This window comes from Petromyzon marinus, chromosome 79 (assembly GCF_048934315.1).
Source record: "Petromyzon marinus isolate PM22_M1 ecotype Great Lakes invasive population chromosome 79, UKy_Petmar_22M1.pri1.0, whole genome shotgun sequence".
NCBI lineage: Eukaryota > Metazoa > Chordata > Hyperoartia > Petromyzontiformes > Petromyzontidae > Petromyzon > Petromyzon marinus.
Window position 1 is genome coordinate 712,925 of NC_133745.1, and position 17,743 is coordinate 730,667.

General features: G+C 51.6%; 2 protein-coding genes across 14 annotated transcripts in view; one reads left to right on the forward strand and one right to left on the reverse strand.

The window, feature by feature from the left end:
* Positions 1 to 460: 460 nt before the first annotated feature.
* Positions 461 to 15,761, reverse strand: LOC116958496 (uncharacterized). 10 transcript variants are annotated; one of them, XM_076057116.1, is made up of 8 exons: positions 14,732 to 14,895; positions 14,306 to 14,698; positions 10,995 to 11,156; positions 10,354 to 10,440; positions 9,283 to 9,339; positions 8,152 to 8,307; positions 7,427 to 7,488; positions 461 to 3,342 (listed from the first exon to the last, which is right to left on the reverse strand). In XM_076057116.1, exons 3-8 carry the CDS (start codon positions 11,128 to 11,130, stop codon positions 1,957 to 1,959), a joined length of 1,884 nt encoding a protein of 627 aa, XP_075913231.1. In that variant the 5' UTR covers positions 11,131 to 11,156; positions 14,306 to 14,698; positions 14,732 to 14,895; the 3' UTR covers positions 461 to 1,956. The 10 variants fall into 10 exon arrangements, with proteins under 10 accessions (XP_075913231.1, XP_075913234.1, XP_032837004.1 ...); XM_076057119.1 differs by lacking the exons at positions 14,306 to 14,698; positions 14,732 to 14,895 and adding an exon at positions 15,409 to 15,761 and having other exon boundaries at positions 8,152 to 8,235; XM_032981113.2 differs by lacking the exons at positions 14,306 to 14,698; positions 14,732 to 14,895 and adding an exon at positions 15,442 to 15,758.
* Positions 15,762 to 15,833: 72 nt separating this feature from the next.
* Positions 15,834 to 17,743, forward strand: part of LOC116958502 (uncharacterized) — a 28,828-nt gene continuing 26,918 nt past the window's right edge. The window contains exon 1 of one of the 4 annotated variants that reach the window (XM_032981126.2): positions 15,834 to 16,171. The gene's annotated coding sequence lies outside the window, so the exon portion shown is untranslated. The remainder of the gene's footprint in view (positions 16,172 to 17,743) is intronic. The other 3 variants (XM_032981128.2, XM_032981124.2, XM_032981127.2) reach the window with 3 other exon arrangements.

Below are 17,743 nucleotides of genomic sequence, written 5' to 3' on the forward strand. Positions count from 1 at the left end.
TGCTCCCTGAAAACGAACCACAATAACGTTCGGAGCTTGTCAAGGGCCATAGACCAACGCACGAACGCTGGTTGTCCTTACAGTGGCGTTTAGCTATGCACCAAATGAAGATGGTCATGGTATTTGCATGCTTTTAGCTGTGCCTCTGCAACTGTCTGGCACAATCTCCCTTCTGACATTAGAAGCTCACTAGAACTGTGCACTTTAAATCTGCATTGAAAACTCAGTTATTTAGGACTGCTTTTTACGTAGGCTGTTGTCCCTCGTCCGCACCTCGGATAAGCAGTTTTCTACATACAGTGCAAAAAAGGTTCACCATACATACATTTTACATGTAGATGCGTCACAAATCCAAGCCATATTCTCTTTAACGGCAATGGTGAATAGTTGGTGCATTAATCCATTGGACCTTTGTGAGAGTTAATTATAATCTAGTCACAACAAAAAAACCTTGACCAAATTAACCATATATAAAAAATATATTTATTAAAAACACACGCGATATGTAGCTAGGTAACTTAATGGGTTCGTATCACCGGATCAACTCACCTAGTCAGCACCATTGAGACCTTGGTTTTAAACCAAGTAGTGACCCAAGTTAGATGACCTCAGTCCACTAATCAAGAGTGGATAATCAAGCGGCCAGGCATATAGAACACATCCAAGATATTGGAAGTGGAGTCAAGCCAGATTGCTTTTGAATGCAACAGTCGTGGCAATATCAACAGCTGAGACAAGCAGGAGAGGTAGCTGGATGATCGAGTGGCCGTTCTCACAACTAACCATGTAGCCATACAGGTTTGCGATGATTACGTTTGAGAATCCTTGCTTTTGCAGAACCTCCTAATGGTCGCCAGCTTTACATGAAGCAATTAAATAAAAATGTATGTAATTGCTTCGTGAACGACTCAACAGATATCATCACATATGTCGGACTCGACGTTATGCATTCTCATATGTCCAGTAATGTGCTACATGAGCAGAGCGACAAGAAGAGATTGATGATGATGAAAGTGGCTGTTGGGGCAACTATGACAGGTCCAGTAACAGAGAAACAAGGAAATTAAATCAATGCTGCAGTGATTCATGCAGACATCATGCAGGTAGAAGAGCCAGACATCAACCAGAAGCTCCATCCCAAAATAACTCCAACCTCAGATGGACTCTAAAGTGAAAGCTTTTCTGGAGTCAACAATTATGTGGCTTGCTTTAGCAAGCCACATAATGCTTTAGCAAGCCAATCATATTCAAGGCTTCTACATCTCAATCAGGTAAATACGGATATGTGAAATACCGTTGAAAAGTTCACGTGCTCACTGAGCTGCATTGGGTTTCCGGTTGCCGAACGAAGACGTTATAAGGTCGCAGTCATTACACATCAAGTGCTTGCCATAAATTAATCACAATACCTTGCTGATCTCGTCAAGGAGCATAAACCATTACACACTCCAGTCAGCCTCCCAGCAGTAGCTTACGGCTAGCCATTTAACAAAGATGGTCACCGCATCGGCCGCTTTTATATGCGCTTCTGCAGTCACCTGGAACGCTCTTCCTTCCAATATTAGGAAGCCACTGGAGCTATGCACTTTAAAATCATCTAGATTGAAAACTAATTTCTTTACAACTGCATTTTGTTTTTAGTTTGTTCTTCACCCACACCTCCAATTAGCATGGTTGGCGAAAGAAGTTCAACGTCCATACATACATGTCAACACACACAACTTAAAAAAATAGCTTGCGATTCCTAGATTTTTATATAAAGCACTTTATCGCTATGTTCATGGTAGGCACAGCTAGATGACATCAAGCCGTCGTTGAAAATTGTACCAGGTGGGGTCGCAGTTAAGGATGCTCATAGAGACTCTGACACAACTCGCAGCAGCCTCTCCCTGTTGGAGACACAACAAATTACTTGGCATTAGACAAGTTGAATAAAACATGAAGTGGAGGTTGGAGTCAGGGTCCAGGATGGCTCTGCCGGGTCCTCAGGGTAAAACCAGCTCCTGTTTTCCTGCGGTTGTCCCGGTCCCGTCCACGGGCCCTGTTCCAGTTCCGGCTTCGCCCTCCCAGGGGCCCGGGGCCAGAGTCTCTGGGGCCGGAGTCTCTGGTGCCAGCACCTCCACCGGGTGGCCGTTGTAGCGGCTCCCCCGTTCGCTTCATCGCTGCCAGCTCCTGCAGGGCAGCGGCGATGGAGCCCAGGTGGCGCTCGGCGTGCCGCTGGCTCTCGGCCTGCTCCCTCAGCAGGCGTAGGTGCTCGAGGCCCTGGACCACGAGCTCCTGCTGCGTCTCGGCCAGTGCATCCAGTCGCGACAGCAGCTCGCCCACGGGTCGCCCGAGCTCACGCGCGGTCGCGTCACACTCACGCGCGGTCGCGTCATGCGCGGTCGCGTCACGCTCACGCGTGGTCACGGCGATGCGAGGGGCCGGGGCCGGGGCCGGGGGCGGGGCCGGGGGTGGGGGAGGGGCCCCTGCATGCGCGCCCCTGTGGGACACACGGGGGGGGAACCGTGGAGGAAAAACGGTGGCAGGGGATGGGCAGGGCAGCACGGACGACTTCTCCGTGCTGGAGATGGGGGCGAGGGGGCGTCCTCCCACAACGTTGGGCGGAGAGGAGGAGCCTCTCGCCGCCCATGCCTCATCCGAACTTTCCGCCAGCTCCTCCTGCCGCTCCTCCTCTTCCTCATCTTCCTCCTCCTCCTCTACATTATCACGCCGCTCCACATCGGGGATAGATGACGACTCGTCTGCTCCCTCTTCCGTCGACTTCGCCGCCGCGTAATGCAGCGGGCCGCCCACCAGCGGTGCCACGGGGCCCAATACCAGGAGGTCGACAGCCTTTTCGTCCGGCCACGAGTCGGCCCCTGCTGCCACCATAGCAGGCGGCTCTGCCCCATTGCCGCGGTCGACGGAGCTCCGTGCAGACCACCCCACGTCCCAGACGGCGAGCCCCTCCATGGACAGCTCGGGGAAGGTGCCGAGGGCGAGCTCCTCTGGTCGGGTGAGCACAACTCCAACTGGCAGCCGCTTGATCCCCGTTAGCTCAGCGCTGCCGGCTGCCCGCAGGGCCTTCCTCTTGGCCCACCGCCGAAGGTCGTCCCAACGGCGCCGGCACTGGTCCCGCGTGCGGGGGAAGATGCTGTGCGCCCGCACTGCGTGGGCGATCTCGGCCCAGGCCCGGCGACGGGTGGCCGCGTTGGCGAGGGCGCCACCATGGCCGTAGAGGGGCCCCACGCGGCGGGCCGCTTCTTGCGCCAGGGTGAGCATCTCGCGTGGGGAGAACCGCGTCACCCGGGGGCCCCGCACCTTCTTCACTAGGCGCCGCATTGCCAGCCTGGATCCTCGCTGGCACGGCCAGTCCGGAGGGGGAGGTTGGGTGGGGGGGGGGGGTAATTAATTCAAACCCTGAGGAAGTCCCACAACCTCTTACATTGAGAATCACAACTGCACGTGACAAATAAAAACTCACAGCGGCACACACCTCTGAATAGCACAATGGAGGCCATTAAGTAACTTGAACCATGCAAGGCTGCAAGCCTAAGATCATCTTTAACAACGAATTACTCATCAATATCAGACAGCCTGTAGCACATGCACTGCATGACAACTTCATGTATCATGGACCAATTACATACGACATGTACAAATAGAAGTTTATCAATTCATACATGACGACTTAATGAAAGTTATCACAACTGCAGGAATCAACATTAAGCATTGTTACATGTCCTGGAACCTGCTACGTTAGTAGCGAGAGCAGATCAACAAGGAGACAATGATGAGGATGATGATGAGAGTGGCCATCGTGACGACCATGATTGCAGCAGTAACAAATAAACAAGGAAATTACATCAACTTAAACATAACAAGGCTGTGAGCCAAAGATCTTCTTTCCAACAAATTCCTCATCCACACGGGATAGTTTGCACTCTCATGGCCGCACATGTTTTTCAAGTGCTGCATGACCGTTCGCTGCGATCCCAAATGTATTGCAAACCCAAAACAGATCCCCAAGAGCTAAATGTCTGACCTATATCCTGTGCTCAATGCACAAAGCTGAAGGAAGGCATATCCTCAAATGCTTTTGACAAGAGTTGATGAACAGATGCCTCCAAAACAGGCTGCCTTCAGGCAATAATTTCTGCACGCAAGAAATAAGATATATACACACGTATCAGAATCAGTATTTATACTGCAAGAGGAACCTGATGAACTATAAAGCTCTTTTTCACAGATGTCTAGTAGTGGCACTGGGTCAGAACGTTACGACACAATTTCAAAAAACGATAGTCGTGCAAAGTACAAGAGAGGTGAACAAATCACCCAAATTCACATACATTTAAACCCATAATATAGGCCTTTTGGGTTAGATTGCTTAAAAATATAAATGTGTCGTTAAAACCCTCCACCACCCGACACAGCCGACTAGTAAGAGTTGTCACGTCAACAGAACGTGGCCAATTTGTCACGAGTACAGCACTACACCGGTGTGTTGGGAGAGCCAAGCCTCAACATTTACAAACTGAGTACGACGTTTCGCCAGTAATTACAACTAGATTCATCAGGCGACAGCGAGATTTGAAATCCAGCTTCATCAGGCGACAGCCAGAATTGATCACACATGGAAAGTGTAGGCCAGGCGAAACAAGTGAGTGTTTAGAGCAGATGTAAACAAGGTGAGTGACCTCGCCTGTCTCACTACAGGTGGCAGGGTGTTCCATAGTCTTTGGGCAGTGCATGGAAATGCTCAGCACATGGAGCAGATGTAAATTAGTGGATGAGAGATGTCGTGATGATACATGCAAGTGAATCAGCTGTTGAATGTAAAATAGTGCAAGGCCATTTGAGGCCTTGTATGTTAGTAGCAACACTCTAAATTGGACCCTAAATTTAATTGTAAGTCAATGCAGATATTTTATTATAGTGGTAAAAATGTGCTCACGGAAAGCAGTTTGCGTGAACATCCTGGCAGTCACGTTCTGGACCAGCTGCAGTAGGCCCAAGACTTTGGTTGGAACCCCGAGCAACAAAGCATTGCATATATAGGCGTCAGGGTCGGGATCAAACCCACAACCTCCTGCATACCAGGCGTGGTGGTAAACATCTAGCCACCAAATGGCAATGCTTTAAACACCTCACTCTGCACTCAATCAAGGCTGAGTTGACACAGGGGCGGTCCACATTCAGGTGCGGTAATCACTCTCAATTGATGCGAACCATGGTCGAGAATCTTCTTCTTGGTTCTTTCGGTAAAGTCACGTAGAAGGGAAATAATAACATAATAAAAATACAACGTAATAAAATAAAATTCTCATGACGTTTCGGCCACAACACAAGTATGCTTCCTCAGGTGAAGAAACAGAACTGTCGGGAAGACAGCGTCTTAATGAACACTGCTAAGCTTAGCAGCGTATTTTAAGCTGGGTGGGAGGAGCAGAGCGCCTTGACAAAGGTGTTTACATATCAACAGAATTATTTAGCATTGAAGTAGCTGTGTTAATGTGATAGATTAGCAGGATGTTAAAAGTCAGAAATTAGCATGTAACTGGGAGATTAGCATGATGTTAGTGTGAGGGATTAGCATGTAACTGGTCACGGAAGTAGCTATGTTAAAGTCAGAGTTTACATATCAACAGAGGTATTTAGTATATTGACGCTAAATAACTGCAACTACCCAACTATCATACAATAAACCGATGTGAAAGAACTAAATATAAACTACATCAATATAATCAATGTACTCAATATATTCTCCAATAAGCTGAGCTATTAACATAAAGTAACTGGGTATACACTACACTATATAATACCATATAGCAAACTGTTAAAAAACTAAAATATATATACTACATCAATATTATCAATAAACTCAATATACTCTCCAATCAGCTGAGCTACTAACAATAAAGTCATTATACATTACAATTCTATGTCGAAAAAAGTGGCGGTTTCTTTTTTCCTCAACGTTAGCGCCACGGAAAGCGACGCGCTTTGTTCAGACGGACGAGTCCATCTATGCTCGGAACGGAGGAGGGGGGAGAAACAGCCACGATGCGCTGCTCTGTCCTGTGTTGCGTTACAACTATGTTATAAACTAGACTAGTATACATTGCAATGTTATACCTTCCAATCTAAACTAAATTGTATAATATCATATACACAGCCCACTGTAAGCTCTAACATTATGCATTATATTGATATGCCTCCAACGAAACTTATTTTCTACATTACACGACTATACACCGTAATATACACTGCCATAGACAAGCCCCACCAATGTATTATACAATGCGTTACTATACACTACCCTATACTTTAGACTATAAAAATATTAGACTTGTAATATTACACTGTATTATTCTACCAACCCTACTGTATACCACACTGCTGTATATTCACTATACAATTACGATACTATATATTGCCTTATGAATTATGCTAAACATTACACTGTTATGCTATTTATTATTATACAATATGCTATAAACCATACCATTGACCGTCGTGTGAAAGGTACTAAGAGGCAGTGCCAGCGAATGGACTGTGGTCTGAAAGTCACCGTAATATACAATCAATCAAGAACCGAAATGGTTTATCACGTCTTTCCAATGATGGTAAGTGGGAGCGGGAGATCGGCCGGCGGATCGGTACGGTGTCCTACGGCGGGTACTGTACCGTTCCGTGGTAGTGATGCAGGAGCTGAGTACTCGAAGAAAGCTCTTAGTTTACAGGTTGATCTACATTCCCACCCTCACCCTATGGTCATGACCGAAAGGATGAGATTGTGGGTAGAAGGGGAAAAATAAGGTTTCTCCGCAGGGTTGCCGGGCTCACTCTCCGTGATTGGGTGAGGAGCTCAGTAATCCGGGAGAGCCTCAGAGTCGAGTCGCTGCTCCTCCGGATCAAGAGGAGCCAGTTTTAGGTGGTTTGGTTGCCTAGTAAGGATGCCCCCCGATAAACTCCCCCTGGAACTCTCCCGAGCACATTCCACTGGGTGAAGATCCAGGGGCTGACCCAAGACACGCTGGCGGGACTATGTCGCTCAGCTGGCCTGGGAATGCCTGGGAATTTCCTAGGAAGAGCTAGAGTCTGTCGCCATTGGAAAGGGAGGTCTGGACCACCCTACTCAATTTTCTGCCACCGTGATCCTCACCAGGACAAGCGGACTGAGAAACGAACGTCCGCGTGCACACACACGCAAACACTCCCAGCGTGAGGCTGACTCATTACATCTCATGGAGGAACGCTCCTTTGAACAAAATAGTTTTGCAGTTCAGTTTGCAATGGCTAGTATGCATTGTAAGTCAATGTTATTTCTATTCTATTTCATGGAAGTTGGCTCGGTAGTACGGGCGTTCATAAATCGGGCGTTCGTAAGTAGAGGAATGCCTGTAGGTAAAGAATCAAACATAGCAACAGTCCTGCTCACCTCCTGAGATGAAGACGCAGGTGAAACGTAGTGGAACTGGAGCGTGGGTGCCCAACTCCGCCCTGAACGACACACGCACAGCGACGTCACACTTCACAGCGAAGACACATGATGTTACACGCACGGCGACGTCACATGCACAACGATGTCACAGCGACGTCACACACAGCAATGTCACACGCACAGCGACGTCACATGCACAACGAAGTCACAGCGACGTCACACACAGCAATGTCACACGCACAGCGACGTCACATGCACAGCGACGTCACACGATGACACCCGCACTGCACATCTCTCCGCCCTCTCCCCGCGTTCCACCGCACAGCGTTTGCCGTCATTCCATCCCACCCCTACTATTGATATTTAAACTATGTTTATTGTACCAGGTAAGGCCCACTGATCTGCGAAATAGCTCTTTTTCAGAAGCGACCTGGCTATGACAAACAATATCTCAACGAAGTAGCTCATGCGGAAATTTATAGCAAATACTCGAAATGCACGTTTATAAATGTGGAGGGAAAAACCAGAGGACCCAGAGAAAAATCCATGCGACCACAGGGAGAGACATGCAAACTCCAAATAAACAGGTGGCGTCGGTGTCGGGATCGAAGCCATGATATCCTGTATGCCGGGTGAGCTACTTAACATTCCCTAGTCACCGTCCATGCCTCTGGCATCGGCCGCCCAAGATAGATGACCGCACGGGCGCCACCGCCGCTCACCGTCGCCCGTGTCCTCCAGCTCCACCTCCACCTCGGCCCACGAGCCCGAAGCCATGCGGTTCCCTCGCGTCTCCTCTCCCAGCCCTGCACATGAGTCACCGCCGCCGCCGTAAGTCTCCTCGCCGGCCTGGAGGCCCCCTCCGTCAGCTTGCATACCTAGGTGAGCAGGGTACACCTGCTGAGCCCTGCCCGCCATGGGCGGCAACAGCGGCAAACAGCGGCACATGCAGTACCGGTGCCTCTCACGAGGAGAGAGAGTCCTCTCACCGCTGCTTCACGTGGGCACGCAGTACCGGCTCCTCTCACCGCTGCTTCACGTGGGCACGCCTGCACACATCTCTGCAGGGCTCCTCAGCGACTCCCACCACTGTGTTGTGGCACCCAGCACTAAAATTGTATATCACTGAGCACTGATAGCTGTCAAGCTGACACATATATATTTAAAATTCTACAAACTAAATTGCTGTGTCAACACTGACCGCATTGCAAGGGGGTGTGGAGGGGGAGTGATAATGTGGCAGTTAGGGACCGACTCACCTCCCTGCTGTTACTGCACAAGGAGTATTGTAAGAGATGTGGGGTGATGGGAGCTATCTAAACCTGCCTGGTACAACCCAAGGCTCAGTGACATCGCAGAATAGGCTCCCTTGTTTCCGCGGCAGATGCATGCTTCAAAGACAAAGATCCCCCGTGTAGCCTTAACAGACTGTTGGGCAAGTGCTGTTAGCGAGTAGCACCTATGAAGGCCAGCACGGCACATGGGGGGTGGGTAGCCAGCACTACGCCCGGCCACCTTTTTCTTCCTAGTGGCGATGTTTACACACTGTACCAGGTACTCATTTGAGGTTGAGTCGACCTAGGGGAGGCCCAGGACCGATTCAGATAATCGTCACACTGGTGCTGGCCGTGAGCGAGAATTAAACTCGGGTCACCAGGTTAGTAACGCAGCATAGCGCTAACCGCTACAATACTGTACATGTCACACACACAGACATACCATTTCGTGCAGCGCAAGCAACGCTGACCGTGCATTGTAAAGTGCCCCCACATCGTGGACCTCAAAAATTGTTTGTCGTTCAGATTAGGAATCATCGGGGGAGGAGAATCACCATGGGAGGGATGACGACTTACTTTCAGTCTTCACGGGAAGCCTGGTGGATGTGCGATCAACGCTCCTACAGCCCGCACCTGTTGAGGATCAAAAGAGCGAAGTGCACCGACTCTGGGCAGTGTCGGGAGAAACGGCAAGTGGCTTCTAAACCACGCGTGTTCAAGCTGCACATCGCATCATCCCAAGGCGCCAATTGGTGCAGTTCAACCGTTTCAGGTGTGACCAGGGAGCGTGTGCTGCTTACGAACATCGATGGGGCGTGTTTACGTGACAGCCCACTGTGTGAATGCGGGGAGCAGAATGTTGCACAGTCTTCAGCTGTAAATTGGGGGTGGTGGTGCTGTTGGGGGTGGTGAGGGTGGTGGTGGAGGCTCCTGGTGACCCCAGGGGCTGCTCGTGAGAGGCGGTTCTCACTGCGGCAGTCCCCTCTCGCTTTTCCACGGCGTCCCGGCTGTGGGTGGAGACTGGCAATGCATGACAGCAGCAGCGGTGGTGGAGTCAAGGGGTAGTAAGTGATGTGCTGATGTACGAACCCTATCTTCATTCTTTGGTGAATATTTCCCCTCCGTTCTCAAAAGACACCGAATAACCCTCACCTACTCCCTGGGTACAACAACAGCCACCATTCGCTATTAAGTGGCGGCAACGTCACCACGGCGCTTGTGCCAGGGTATGTGCACGTCCACTACAAAACACCGCACGGCACCGTGCAACATCCAGCAGCGGCAGCAGCAGCTGCAGTAGTAGTAGCAGTAGCAGCAGTAGCAGCAGCAGGAGCAGCAGCGGCAGCAGTAGTAGCAGTAGCAGCAGTAGCATCAGCAGCAGTAGCAGCGGCAGTAGCAGCAGCAGTAGCAATAGTAGCAATAGTAGCAGCGGCAGCAGCAACAATAGCAGCAGCAGTAGCAGCAGCAGTAGTAGCAGCAGCAATAGCAGCAGTAGTAGCAGCAGTAGCAGCAGCGGCAGCAGTAGCAGCGGCAGCAGCAGTAGCAGCGGCAGCAGCAGTAGTAGCAGCAGTAGCAGTAGTAGCAGCGGCAGCAGCAGCAGTAGCAGCAGCAGTAGCAGCAGCAGTGGCAGCAGGGAGTGCCACCTGCCTTGGGCCAAGCCGTCGCGCGTCATGTTCACCTCCAGCCACATGTCACAGCCGGCCCTGCGCTCATGCACGTTCTTCACAATCGGTTCTACGGAGGAGGGCAGAGAGGGGAGCGACAGAGTTAACGCACGCCTGGTATGAGGTCGATCCTGACCCTGATGACGCCTGCTGTATATGTGGAGTCTGCATGTCTCTCCTTCTCTCGCCACAGTGGCTAAGAGGTGTTAACTACCTCACCTGGTATCCAGGAGGTCGTGAGTTTATCTCGACCCTGACGCCTGCTGCTGTATATTTGGAGTTTGCGTGTCTCTCTCCCCTTGGTCACGCGGATTCTTCTCCGGGTCCTCCCGTTTTTTGCCACATATTTAGAATGAACGTCACACATCGAGAGTAATTGGCTGCTGCTATACATTTCCACGTCATGATGATCAGCAGTTGGTTGAGCTATCATTTGTGATGGCCAGGTCACATCTGAGAAAGAGCTACGTAGCTCATTGGGCCTTACACCTGGTAAAATAAAAATATAAATAAAATTGTTCCTAGTTTTATATTTCTGGTGAGGGTGGTGGTGGGGGGGAAGGTGGGGGTGGTAGTGGTGGCTCCAAGTGACCTCAGGAGGTGCTCGTGAGGGGTGCTTCTCACCGCGGCCGTCCCCCTCGCGTTTCCACGGCGTCCCATCTGCGGGTGGAGACTGGCGCCTCCAGGCTGCATCCTCCTGCTTCACCCTCGGGCGCTGGGACGGAGCGGAGACCGGCAGGGCCAGAGAGCCGGCCTCCATGGCAGCCACCGCCACCGTTACCGCCGCTGTATGGAAGGGAACGAACACTCGCTCATTCGTTCACCGCGCGAAAGCTGAACTATTTTTTATTTTACCAGGTAAGGCTCACTAAGCTGTGTAGCTCTTTTTCAGAAGCCACCTGGCCATCACAAACGATAGTTCAACGAAGTAGCTTATCCTGTGGACATTTATAGCAGCCAAATATTCTTAAAACGGATGTCGATTCTAAATGTCGAGTGGGATACCAGAGGACCCGGATAAAAATCCACGCGACCATGGTGAGAGAGACATACAAACTCCAAATATATAGCAGGCATCAGGGCCAGGATCAAACCCACAACCTCCTGTATACCAGGCGAGGTAGTTAACATATCCTAGCCACCGCAGCTCCGCCACATTATTATCTGTCCATCAGCATTTTCGGTATTCTCTATGTTGTTATCATCTTAAATGTCACACGAGTCCCATCGTCGTCGTCATCATCAACGTCCACTCATTTGAGGCTGAGTCGACCTGGGGGAGGCCCATGTCCGGTTACTAACATCATCACCACCATCATCATCACCACCATCATAATCACCACCACCATTATCGTCACTATTATCATCATCAACACTATCATCACCATCACCACCATGATCACCATCACCACCATCATCACCACCATCACCACCATCATCATCACCACCAAAGACAAAGATCCCCCATATAGCCATAACATACTCTTGGGGCAGTTGCTGTTAGTGAGCACCTATTGACCACTAAGTGACGGTGACATCACTACAGTACCCGTGCCAGGCCAGCTGCACTTTGAGGAAATGGGAAGTGTCGAAGGCTCGTTTACACGAGGTCTCGGGACAGACCCAGGTACCATGGTTGGCTGACTGAGATGACTGGTAGATGCACCAGCTGTACCCCTACTGTGCCCATTTCTTGCATTTTAGTCGCCCGGCACTTCGTTCATTGTTGTGAGCATCGCTCTTCTGCCCTCCGTTGTTGCTGGAGGGCGATTACCTCCAACTGCCTAGTAGCGTTCTTCACGAGCCACCTCGGGTACAGTCATGGAAAGTTTCTCTAACAACGTGGTCAAAGATGATGGTAAATAATGTGGGAGCCAGAGGACATCCCTGTCCCACCCCAAGGTGAACAGGGAATGGCTCCGACTCCTGGCCACATAGCTTTACCTGGGCCTGTCCACCATCATAAAGGCCCTTAATAATTATGAGCCGAGAGTCTGGGACTCTGAAGATGAACTGCCCACAGCCCTATCCTGTTGATGGTATCATAGGCCTTGACCAGGTCAATAAAGCAGAAATGTAGGACTTGTTGGAATTCTCTACACCTCTGCTGTAGCAAACAAACAGAAAATATGGCATCCGTGCAGGACCACCCTGGTCTGAAACCACATTGGTGCTCCGCAAGCCTCTCCTCAGCATTCCTGGACCTTTCCCAACACAGTGAGAATAGAGATGCCCCCATAGTTGCTACAATCTGTCTGGGGACCACCAGGGCATTTTTCCAATCCTGCGGAACCAGTCATGTCGTCCAGACAGTTGTGATGATTTCATGTCGGACAGTCTGCACACAGATGCCACTCTCCCTCAGCATTTAGCTTGGGAGATCGTCTCTGCCAGGCACTTTTCCTGGTATCAAACTTCAGATCGCCCCTCCCACTTCCTCCACAGATGGCATCTCAGCCAACCACTCAGAAGGGGTGGATACTTCTGCCAATATTTGAGGCACGGCAGCCCTAGCAGGGTCGTCCCCACCTTGCCCCATGATGTTGTCTGGGCTGAGGGAATTCCCCTCCCTCAAGACCTCACAAAAATGCTCTGCAAACCTGCAGATCTATTCCTGGCGGTCGGAGATCGGATTAACGTTCTTTCCCTTAAGGATGGTGATAGGTGAGGTGCTGCAAGTTACTTTTTGATGGAATGAAATAGTGATTTGTGATTGTGGGCAACTGAGGCAGATTGAACATCCTGCGCCCACCACTCATCCTTGCAGCTCCGCACAGCCCTCCGAATCTCTGAGCAAAGGCTGCGGTAAGCATCCTCATTTTCCGATGTTGGATGTTGTAGACGGGAGTGAGCCTGTCGTTTTTTCTCAACCAGCGGAACACCTCCTTCAGCCAGCGTCTGAGGAGGTCTGGACTGCATACCCAATGCAGCCGTTGCAGCTGCATGAACCACAGTCCTGAACCTCACCCATTTCCCCTCAGCATCAGAAGGAGGGGGCATGATGCTACACCCAGCTGCAAGCGATGTTGAAAATCATGCTTGCAACTATCCTCAGCTAGCTGAGACCAGGCCACATCATCACCACCACCAATACCAATACCCACCATTCGCCAAGGGACGGTGACGTCACCATGGCGCCTGTGTCAGGCCAGGTGCCCTTTGAGGCCACGTGAAGTGTTGAAAGCTCGCTGACAGGTGGTCTCGGGACAGACGCAGTTACCACGAGTACCCCCCTCCACTGTGCCAACTCTGCCAACTCGCTGTATTTTAGCCACCCAGCGCTCCGCTCATTGTTGTGACCGTCGCTCCTCTACCCTCACCACCACCACCATCATAATCACCAACATTACCACCATCATCATCACTATCACCACCACCGTCATCATCACCAAAGAAAACAAATATCCCCCATGTAGCCGTAACAGACTGATGGGGAAAGTGCTGTTAGCGAGCACCTATGAAGGCCGGTATGGCAAGCGAGGGGGTGGGTAGCCAGCACCACGCCCGACCGCCTTTGTCTCCCTAGTGGCGAGGTTTACACACCGCACCAGATACTCATTTTAGGCAGAGTCGACCTAGAAGAGGCCCAGAATCGGTTCAGATAACCGTCACTGGTATTGGTCACGAGGGGGAATCGATCCTGGGTTGCCAGGTTAGTAGCGCAGCGCGCTGATCCGCTACACTACCGCTCCCGCCAGCATCATCATCAATATCGTCTTGAATGACTCACTCAGCACTCATCTCGCTCCTAGCGCTGACTGACTCAGCACTCACCTCGCTCCTTGCGCTGACTCACTCAGCGCTCATCTCGCTCCTTGAGACGACTGACTCAGCGCTCACCTCGCTCCTTGCGCCGACTCAGCTCTCACCTCGCTCCTTGCGCCGACTGACTTAGCACTCACCTCGCTCCTTGCGCTGACTGACTCAGCACTCACCTCGCTCCTAGCGCTGACTCACTCAGCACTCACCTCGCTACTTGTGCTGACTCACTCAGCACTCACCTCGCTACTTGTGCTGACTCACTCAGCACTCACCTCGCTACTAGCGCTGACTCAGCACTCACCTCGCTACTTGTGCTGACTCACTCAGCACTCACCTCGCTCCTTGCGCTGACTGACTCAGCACTCACCTCGCTACTTGTGCTGACTCACTCAGCACTCACCTCGCTACTAGCGCTGACTCACTCAGCACTCACCTCGCTACTTGTGCTGACTCACTCAGCACTCACCTCGCTACTTGTGCTGACTCACTCAGCAACTCACCTCGCTACTTGTGCTGACTCACTCAGCACTCACCTCGCTACTTGTGCTGACTCACTCAGCACTCACCTCGCTCTTAGCGCTGACTCACTCAGCACTCACCTCGCTCCTTGCGCTGACTCACTCAGCACTCACCTCGCTCCTAGCGCTGACTCACTCAGCGCTCACCTCGCTCCTTGCGCCGACTCAGCACTCACCTCACTCCTAGCGCAGACTGACTCAGCACTCACCTCGCTCCTTGCGCTGACTCACTCAGCGCTCATCTCGCTCCTTGAGACGACTGACTCAGCGCTCACCTCGCTCCTTGCGCTGACTCAGCTCTCACCTCGCTACTAGCGCTGACTCACTCAGCACTCACCTCGCTCCTAGCGCTGACTCACTCAGCACTCACCTCGCTCCTAGCGCTGACTCACTCAGCACTCACCTCGCTCCTAGCGCTGACTGACTCAGCACTCACCTCGCTCCTAGCGCTGACTCACTCAGCACTCACCTCGCTCCTAGCGCTGACTGACTCAGCACTCACCTCGCTCCTTGCGCTGACTCAGCACTCACCTCGCTCCTAGCGCTGACTGACTCAGCACTCACCTCGCTCCTTGCGCTGACTCAGCACTCACCTCGCTCCTAGCGCTGACTCACTCAGCACTCACCTCGCTCCTTGTGCTGACTCACTCAGCACTCACCTCGCTCTTAGCGCTGACTGACTCAGCACTCACCTCGCTCCTTGAGACGACTGACTCAGCACTCACCTCGCTCTTAGCTCTGACTCACTCAGCACTCACCTCGCTCCTTGCGCTGACTGACTCAGCGCTCACCTCGCTCCTAGCGCCGCTTCTCCCGAGACCAGTGGGTAACGCGTGAGGAGTCTCGCGAGACCAGTGGGTAACGGGCGAGGAGTCTCGCGAGACCAGTGGGTAACGGCGAGAGGAGTCTCGCGAGACCAGTGGGTAATCGACGAGAGGAGTCTCGCGAGACCAGTGGGTAACGGGCGAGAGGAGTCTCGCGAGACCAGTGGGTAACGGGCGAGGAGTCTCGCGAGACCAATGGGTAACGGGCGAGGGGTAAAGGGCGAGGTGTAACAGGGGACGAGTATCGGTTGAGCGATTCCACGCTCTTACCAATCCAGGTATTCGATTCCGATAGATTTCGTCGCCCTTGCGTCGTGAGCGGAATCGTGCGACCAAGGAATCGACTCACGTTGAGCGATATCGGTAAACCTCTGACGCGAATATCATTTCGATTCCTTACCTAACCCAATGGCGAAATCGAAATCGCGAATTGTTTTGACAGGTGGCGTGGACGGGCGAATCGATTCAGTGCCAGGGTCGTGGCTACGGCCCTCACTCACCACCTCCTCACCTCACCTCTCACTCACCTCAACTCCACCTCCTCACCTCTCACCACCTCCTCACTTCTCTCACTCAACTCACCTCACTACCTCCGTCATCTCTTCCCCGTCCCTCACCTCTCCTCCCCACCTCTCCCTCACCATTCCCTCACAGTTCCCTCCCAGGGAGCTCCTCTCATCACGGAGCCGCGCTCACTGTGAGTAGTGGTGGTGATGATGGTAACGGTGGTGATGGTAACGATGGTGATGATGGTGATAATGGTGACGATGGTGATCATGGTGATGATGGTAACGGTGGTGATGGTGATCGTAACGATGGTGATGGTAACGGTGGTGATGGTGAGGATGGTAACGATGGTAACGGTGATGATGGTAACGGTGGTGGTGATGGTAACGGTGGTGATGATGGTAACGGTGATGATGGTGATGATGATAACGGTGGTGATGATGGTAACGGTGGTGATGGTAACGATGGTGATGATGGTAACGGTGGTGATGATGGTAACGGTGGTGATGGTAACGATGGTGATGATGGTAACGGTGGTGATGGTAACGGTGGTGATGATGGTAACGGTGGTGATGATAACGATGGTTATGATGGTAACGGTGGTGATGGTAACAGTGGTGATGGTAACGGTGGTGGTGATGGTAACGATGGTGATGGTAACGATGGTGATGATGGTAACGATGGTGATGATGGTAACGATGGTGATGATGGTAACGGTGGTGATGTTAACGGTGGTGATGATGGTAACGGTGGTGATGATAACGATGGTTATGATGGTAACGGTGGTGATGGTAACAGTGGTGATGGTAACGGTGGTGGTGATGGTAACGATGGTGATGGTAACGATGGTGAGGATGGTGATGATGGTAACGATGGTGATGATGGTAACGGTGGTGATGATAGTAACGGTGGTGATGATAACGATGGTAATGATGGTAACGGTGCTGATGGTAACAGTGGTGATGGTAACGGTGGTGGTGATGGTAACGATGGTGATGATGGTAACGATGGTGATGATGGTAACGGTGGTGATGATAGTAAGAGGTGTTAACTCCGCACTGTTGGGTAACCTGCATTGCCACCAGGGCAGTGCAGCGTTACCTCTGGGTACAACCGTTGGGGTCAGTGGATCGTAGCCACGGTTTGGTAAGAACCAATCAGACTGTTCCACGTGGGAATGTGTGATTGGTTCTACCTGGCCACGAACGAGTGTAAGAAGGGTGACCCAACAGAGCTAGAGGAGTTCTCTCCTTACACGAAGACGGAAGACTGGGCTGAAGACTAGCTAGGACCCTGGACCAGCCTTCCAGCCCTTTTGAGGGCTAAGGCTCGGCATACCCAGTGGTCAGGACCCACCGGGCCAGCGGTGGGTCAGATAGCCTCCCCTAGGTCCTAGCCGGAGGACTCTAGGCTAGGATAGCGGTAGACGTGTAAGTCCCACCAAGTCCGGAGGCTGTACCTCCTTAGGTATCAAGGAGGTTAGCGGTAGACCTGCAAGTCCCGCCAAGCTAGGAGGCTGTACCTCCCTAGGGTATCGGGTGAGGGGACCGTATATCCCGCTGTGTGTGTTAAGAATTGTATAAGGAAATAGTACAATAAACAGAGTGTGCCTCCTAAGAAGTCTACTCGTCTTTACAACGCTACAACTGGAGTCAGAAGTAGTTGAAAATGGAAACAAGAAGTTCAGCCCACGCGCGAAGCCAGAATGAAGATAACTCTGCCTCACCTGCGGGAACAGCTAGCTTCGCTGAGAATGCTGCCG

Bases quoted from the DNA above. Each gene is read 5' to 3' on its own strand.
- LOC116958496 (XM_032981113.2), bottom strand. From the start codon at position 11,130: ATGGAGGCCGGCTCTCTGGCCCTGCCGGTCTCCGCTCCGTCCCAGCGC. The intron at 8,308-9,282 runs GTAAGTCGTCAT...CTGCTCACCTAG, and splicing joins GCTTCCCGTGAAGACTGAAA to GTATGCAAGCTGACGGAGGG. The intron at 7,489-8,151 runs GTGAGCGGCGGT...TGTGTCGTTCAG, and splicing joins GCTGGAGGACACGGGCGACG to GGCGGAGTTGGGCACCCACG.